This window comes from Marmota flaviventris, chromosome 9 (assembly GCF_047511675.1).
Source record: "Marmota flaviventris isolate mMarFla1 chromosome 9, mMarFla1.hap1, whole genome shotgun sequence".
NCBI classification, from domain to species: Eukaryota; Metazoa; Chordata; class Mammalia; order Rodentia; family Sciuridae; genus Marmota; species Marmota flaviventris.
In genome coordinates this window covers 59,286,553-59,294,074 of record NC_092506.1, presented here as the reverse complement: position 1 = coordinate 59,294,074, position 7,522 = coordinate 59,286,553, and the positions used below count along the sequence as shown (strand labels likewise).

The 7,522-nt window shown below is 37.4% G+C and overlaps 1 protein-coding gene and 1 long non-coding RNA gene across 2 annotated transcripts; both read right to left on the bottom strand.

The window, feature by feature from the left end:
* Positions 1 to 1,425: 1,425 nt before the first annotated feature.
* LOC114098503 (olfactory receptor 52J3-like) lies at positions 1,426 to 2,394 on the bottom strand. The gene is made up of 2 exons (XM_027942753.1): positions 1,486 to 2,394; positions 1,426 to 1,440 (listed from the first exon to the last, which is right to left on the bottom strand). Exons 1-2 carry the CDS (start codon positions 2,392 to 2,394, stop codon positions 1,426 to 1,428), a joined length of 924 nt encoding a protein of 307 aa, XP_027798554.1.
* Positions 2,395 to 4,146: 1,752 nt separating this feature from the next.
* Positions 4,147 to 7,242, bottom strand: LOC139706886 (uncharacterized). Its single transcript, XR_011708570.1, has 2 exons — positions 5,225 to 7,242; positions 4,147 to 4,370 (listed from the first exon to the last, which is right to left on the bottom strand). It is a non-coding gene; the product is annotated as an uncharacterized lncRNA (long non-coding RNA).
* Between the last annotated feature and the right edge of the window lie 280 nt (positions 7,243 to 7,522).

Genomic DNA, 7,522 nt, shown 5'->3' with positions numbered 1-7,522 from the left:
TAGATATTTCTTATATTTCCTGCCATTAATTCCTTCCAGAAATATTTTACTGAAATCTCTAGTTCATGATCTTTATTGTAAAGCAAATTAATCTATTTTCCAAACTTCTGATCCCTGAAGTTTTTTTTTTTTACTAATCATTTAATTTGTTCTTTTTATTCGTCCATTTAGTAATGTCACAAAACTCAAAGTCATTTTTGTGCCACAGATGATGAATGTGCCACTCAAAATATAGTTTCTAATATCCTGAGAAGTCATCTTTGTCTAATATTTCCTCATTGCTCTATGCATATCTCTTTTTTCCAGTACCAAATTCAGACAAAGCAATAAAAAATTGTCTTTAACCTAAGAGTTTCTTGATAAGACTTCAAAAAATATTCGGAAGAACATCAGGAAATTCCTGACTTCAAAATTTTATCTTATACCTGAACATGTCTGGGACTGACCTACTTTAGAAAAATATCAAGCCATACAGGGTGGGTATATGTTGCATTCTACAAATAAGAGGACTTTAAAGCAGAAGAATTGCCCATATAGAGAGATGGTTGGTTAAATATACTGAACACATACATACATACAAAAATTATTAAGCATAACTTGAAAACTGGCTTGTTAGAATTCTGTACATCCAAGTTTCTCTTATAAACAATATTATCTCTCCTTAAAAAAACTACTGTCTTCCAGTACTTTTACAGTAAGGGCACATGGTGCCTACAGATTTTTATGAAAAGGAAAGAATACAGCATTAAAATGGAAAAGAAGGATTATACATTCTAAAAACTGTGACTCAGTTAGAAAGTAGAACATGGGATCCCGCAGAGTATGGTCAGACCAGATGATCAGCAGAATTGTAGCATTGCCCAGCAGAGCCATTAAGTAAACAGAGCAAAAAGGTAGGGAAATCCATGCGTGGAAAGCCTCAAGTCCTGGGATGCCTACAAGAAAAAAGGTGTCCGGGAGGAAAGTAGTAATGTTGGGAAAAGAAGGATTATACATTCTAAAAACTGTGACTCAATATTGCCATTATATTCTCAGAAAAATCAAATGCATTTAGATTGTAATTGAGAAATGTATTAAGATCTTATTTTTCATTTGAACGTATTTCTCTCTTCACAGAACTTCAAGAAAATTGCAATCAACTGATTGTGCCAAGCTGAGATATCATCTTATTTTCAAATGGAAAGACATATGAATTCACTTGATCTCAATGATTAAAAATAGAAAGTGCTTCAGTGGGAATCCCTATTCCATTACTGCTCTGTAATGGAAGCCTACATTCAAAAGAATAAACACTTAAAGCCAATATAGAGATTCAACACACAAAAGCATACTCCAAAGTTTGCTTCTTTAGTATCTGGTGGATTTTTTGCTTGTATGCTTTAAGGATCATTAGAAAAGAGCCAAAATATGCATCTTGGGCTATAGTCACACTCTCAAGACCTACAAAAACGAGAGCCTCTACTTTGAAGTGAAAATATGGACTACATGCTCACGAATCTGCTTGGTCCGCACACCATAGATAATGGGGTTGAGAGCAGGTGGGATAACCACATACAGGTTGGCAACAAGGATGTGGACATAACGTGGAATTTTTTTGCCAAATCGGTGGGTGAGAAAGGAGAAGAGGGACGGGGTGTAGAAAACACACATGACCCCAACATGTGAGCCACAAGTGCTCAGTGCTTTGTGGCGGGCATCTCGTGATGGGAGGCGGAAAACAGCACGGAGAATGTGGGCATAGGAGATCCCAACCAGTGCCAAATCCAAGACGAGGAAAGAAGCCACAAACAGTCCATAGATGGCATTGATGCGAATGCTCGCACAGGCCAACTTGGCAATGCCCATATGCTCACAGTAAGAGTGGGCAATAATTCGAGCTTCACAGAAGGGCAGACGATAGGTTAGGTACAGAATGGGCAGCATGAGCAGAACAGGACGTATTATGATTCCCACAGTAATGCCTGCCAGCACCCGTGGTGTCAGAACGGTTGTATAGTGAAGTGGAACACAGATGGCTACATAGCGGTCAAAGGCCATGGCCAGAAGTACTGCTGACTCCATTCCTGTGAAGGTGTGTATCAGAAACATCTGGACCACACACGCTCCAAAACCAATTTCATGTGCATCAAACCAGAAGATACCTAACATCCGAGGCACTGAGGATGTGGAGAGAGCTAGATCTATGGCTGATAAGATGGCTAGAAAGTAGAACATGGGATCCCGCAGAGTATGGTCAGACCAGATGATCAGCAGAATTGTAGCATTGCCCAGCAGAGCCATTAAGTAAACAGAGCAAAAAGGTAGGGAAATCCATGCGTGGAAAGCCTCAAGTCCTGGGATGCCTACAAGAAAAAAGGTGTCTGGGTGGAAAGTAGTAATGTTGGTATGGAGCATCTTGCCATCAATGAGAAGAGAAGCAGTTGATCACTCCTAGAAAGAAAATTAAGATTTAGAAATGCTTAGCTCAAAACTTCTCCAATAAGCTTAATTTGTATGTGGATTCTTCTTTTTCAGAAAATCAGACGCTAGTAGTTGAGTCCAAAGTCAGGTATAGGGACAGACTAAGTATACTTCAGGCAGAAGGGACATGGACTGTATAGTGGGTCTCCCTCTGAGGCTTTGTCCAATAATATTTTATACTCATTCACTCAAATCTCATGCAAAACCTGGAAAAATATTCAAAAACCTGAGATTGATGTTTATGTGGTGATGAGAGTCTTCTTCAGAGACAACGCATACCTTATTTAATTGTATCAACATATAAAATCACAGAAAGGCAAACTAATACCTGCATGCAGAAGATGACAGTATATACAACAATATGGGTGTTCCTGGACAAGGGGGTTAACAGAAAATGCAGCAGAGTAGCTTAAATTAATTTATTTAGTGTCAATATTTTAAATGGTCTATATTTAGAATAATGCCTCAATAACTCATCTTGCCCATGATTACTTATGTAACCCCACAGACACACTACATTTTGTCTCATATATGCAAATTATTGCCCAGATATGTGGAATATTGTTGTTGCTGGAACTCATCTCCAGCAGAGAAATGCATCTCTTTTTAGTCATATCCTGTTAGAAATTAATAAAGATGCCAAGAATTTCTACTTGTTGCCAAATTCCCCAAAATATCCTGGGACAGCCAATACACTTCCCTACATGGAGGAAGTAAGTTTTGTTGAAAGGACACTTGAAAGAAATAAAGACAGTAGTGGTGGTCAACATCAGGGCAAGAAATATGTGCTACTGACTTACCTCACTTCTGTTGTTATCTTTACTTCCTCTCTCCCCTTTTTTTCTTTCCTTCCTTCCTTCACCTGTTTCTGTTCCTCTCTCTTTTGTTCTTTCAGAAAGAAGTGATAGATAGGACTATATAAAAGAGAAGGAATAGACAGAGGAGCATATGAAGAAAGGAAAGTAGGAAAGGAAACCAGTGAAGAGAAGAAAGAAAGGAAAGAGAAGAAGTCTCAGGTATAAATGAGTCCAGAGAAAAGTCATAGAGAAAAGTCTAAATTTCAAGGAGTGTTTTATTAATGATATTTTAAATGTAGATATTTCCCCTGGGCAGTAAATCCTGTGAGACTGTGTGTGAAGTCCATATCCAGTCTTCTTTTTTTCTCTGTCTCCCTCTCTGGAATCAAGAATCCACACTTAACTTTCATCCTCTGATAGTCTTATTTATTAACTTCATTATGGAAATCAATATCCTAATACACACTTGTTCTTGGGAGTAGAGACTATTAATTATGCCACAACTTTAATTTTCCTCTGCAGGAATAGGAAAGACAGTGAATGAATTCTGACAAATCTTTCCTATATGCATATATGAAAACACCAGAGTGAATCTCCACATAACGTGCAACCACAAGACTGGGATCCATCCTAATTAGAATAAGAAGGAATCCATGTTTTTGTCAATATGTCAAAATATAGTCTACAGTCATATAACTAAAAAGAACAAATTTAAAAAAAAAGAAAAAAAAATTAAGTGTTCCAGGTTTTTCAAAGAAGACTTCTTTTAGTCAGAAAATATTTACATAAATGTGAGCTAGACAATGTCAACTTAATAAATTCACCTGTAGTCTGACCTATTGAAAGACCCACCGATTCCCTGTCCAAGAAAGACGCACGAGGCACTGGCTGCAAAAGCAAGAGGCGATTTATTGATACACAGGCGCCTGCGGGTGCCCAGCGAAACCTCAGCCGGAGCTTCGGTGAACTGGCACACCGGGCTTTGGGGTACAGATCTTTTATAGGGTACAGTGGTCAGTTTCCCTCCTAGCACAGTAACAGGTATCTCATTGGCTCTTTTGAATCCAGCATATAGGTCACTTAAAGGGTAAACTTGTTTTTCACTATAGGTTCCTGGAAAAACCAATACAAAAAACCATTTGTTATTCATTGTATGGTTTTTCATTGTATGATCCCGTTTGCCCAACCGTGCCGGTTCCTTTCCCAACCATCCTGTCCTTTCTTAATCGGTTACACTTAACCGATTTTCTGAAAAATACATCTGACGTCTGTGCAGGTGCGGAAGCAAGCCCTGGTGATTTATTACTGGGCCTAAAGTTATTGGGCTGGGGTCTTTCATTCCCCCCTTTTTCTTTATCATGGATAGAATCTTATATCCATTGTTCTGCTTGCTCAGGTTCTTGGATTAAGCTTGTGTGTGACCCTGTTTGTTGTTTAAGCAACTGGTACTGTTGAGTTAGAACCATAGTTTGGATTATAGAAAGTCTCTCTCTCATGAATTGCACCAATCTATTGAGTATGCAGGGTCCAAACGTTAGGATTATTAGCAGAATAACTAAAGGTCCCGCTATGGTGGATAGCAAAGTAGTTAACCATGGGGATTTGTTAAACCAATGTTTAAACCATCCTTGTTGTGCTTCAAATTTTTTTTTTTTTTTTTTTTTTTTTTTTTTTTTGCCAACCTTTCAGTGACTTTTTTCATAGTTTCCCGGACCACCCCCGTATGGTCAGCATAAAAACAACATTGTTCCTTTAAAACCACACAGAGACCATCTTTCTTAAGGAATCACAGATCTAATCCCCTCCTATTTTGTAGCACGACTTCTGCGAGGGAAGAGAGAGATTTTTCTAAGGCAGTGATAGACTTGGTCACTTGATATTAGACCCCCGATTTATCTAACTACACTGACTACCTAACTTTAAATCTGGCTTTATTATTTTTTTTTTCTAATTTGGGAACTCCTTACTGCTGTGAGGAAGGGGGACGAAGAGAATCTTTCTGGCTTCTTCAGGCTGAAAAGGGACGGCGTGGGGCAAGCAGTTTGGAGTCCCCCTTAAAAATATTGGGTCTATCGAGTGGTCCATGATGAAAGTCTAATTGAGAAGTAATAGGCTGGAGGGCCATTTGAGTGATGGGTGGTCTATAAGAGAAACAAGAACTTATTAGTACTGGAACCATATTGATGCAGTAATAAATGCCACAGCACAGAAATATGCCGATGAGTATAATGGCCAAGACAAAGATTAACAATGTTTTTTTATCAGGCAGTACCAGGAACTAGGAGCTAGGATATTATTTCCACGAAAAAGTTGCTGAGAACATGGCTTCCATCTGAGCAGGTAAATCTTTAAGGATATTTGTCACATTGTCAGAAATGTCAGGGATGTCAACACAACAACTAACATGTAGGGTTACAGATGTCTTTTTCTTTAAGATATAGTTTAATAATTTAATGCCATCTGATCCTGCAAAATCCTTTTATTAGTATAACCTCTGTGTCTAATAGAGAAATTTTTAATTTTGCTACTTAGGGCTGGATAACCATATTAGCAAACATCAAGCCTACCTGCGTTGGCTAGAAATAAAGGCCTTAGACTAAAACTATTCTAGCAGTCCCTTTGACAGTTATCAGGCATTTCTGTCTAAGAATCTCTTTTGTAGCCTCCAGTTTACTTATTTATGGAAGTTACATTTAACTATTATTATCATTTAAGATGTCCAGGAACAGCTGTGCTTTGGCTTTGACTGTCTTTGCTAAGTGTTTAAGATGAAGCAAGTCAAAACTGACTTTTGTTTCTACCTATTGTTTACAGTCAGCTGAGTTATCCTGGGAGTCCTCGGGAACTTCATAGCAGCTTTTCAGTTCTGCTAGTGCCATTTGCGCTAGGATGGGCCCAGGCCTTGCTTGACCATATGGCTTCCCTCAGAAGCATCAGGGATGTCTCCCTTTTCTAATGACCCTCCTCTGTACAGCAAATGCACCGATTGGCTTTCTGTCCTCCACTGGTCTCATTAATCTCCCTGCTCAGGAGGTTATGTGGCCTAGAGTTGCTGAGCCCTTTGGAGAAGTCCCCTATTCCCTGATTCAGACTGACTCAGAGGGCAAGAGCCGAATATTGGTTTTCTTGGCCCTTTTAATTTAACTAATTTTAAAAACTTGATCTTAAACATCCAGCAAATAAGTTAACAGCCTTATATTAAGAGCACTGGGCTTTAATGTCTATCTCTCTATCCTGTAGGTGATAACTCCTTATCTTATGTTGACCCAGGTTGTGTTCTTAAAGCAATACCTCTTTAAAACATTAATAGGCAATCCTTAAACCATCTATAAGTAAACTACAAAACAAAAACTAGGGTAAAAACATATTTAGCTTATATAATAGCTACCTTGAATTCTGGCCGGGTTATACATCATAATTTCCTGTTTGAGATCCTAGTAATCTTGGCAAAAACCTACTTTTGGACACAACTTTAACTGTACTGAAATCTGGCTTACTTTTTTTCATAGCCACTTTCACATGTAGTGAGATGGGACAGAGCCTTATTTCAAGTAAGGCAGGGCTCTTTATAAATCTCAAGTACTATAGTTCTGAAGCTGATCATTTTACAAAGTTTACATAAATTGTTGTTCAAGTTTACATGAACATTAGCTAACACAACATAATATCACACCTAAAACATGAATTAAAGGCTGAAAGCTTTTAACTTCTTATAGAAAAGTAGTAATGTACTTTTGTGTTTTGCAATAAAACCTTTACACAGATTAGGCTCTTATTAACTTAAAAATACATGAATTGTATCTCAGAGTAGAAAGTAACATGGAACCGTACATATCTTATTGATAACAAGTTCAGTTATAGAACACAAATGATATAATTGAATCTCCAACATTTTTTTTTTTTTTAAGCCTAAAATTACCATACGACTTTAGAACACCAGCTTGATATAATGTTCTTTTGAAGCTTTTACCTTACAGACTTGTATACCTGGAAGATATGAACACATTAATAACACCATAATTACATAAACCTCCTTTTGTTCACATTTTGAAACAATACTTATAAACTTTTAAATTTAAGCAGAGTTAACATTTTATTAGGGCCTTTTTGAACACCTAGAGAAACTTATAAGCTTAATTTTGAGGACATTTTTACTTTTATCTGTTTACCCAATCTAAATTGAACCGTTTGAATCACGTGAATTAAAGATATTTGGATCTATTTTTAATTTTTTAATTAATTTTTTTTTTTTTTATGAGCGCTCC

Bases quoted from the DNA above. Each gene is read 5' to 3' on its own strand.
- LOC114098503 (XM_027942753.1), bottom strand. From the start codon at position 2,394: ATGCTCCATACCAACATTACTACTTTCCACCCAGACACCTTTTTTCTT.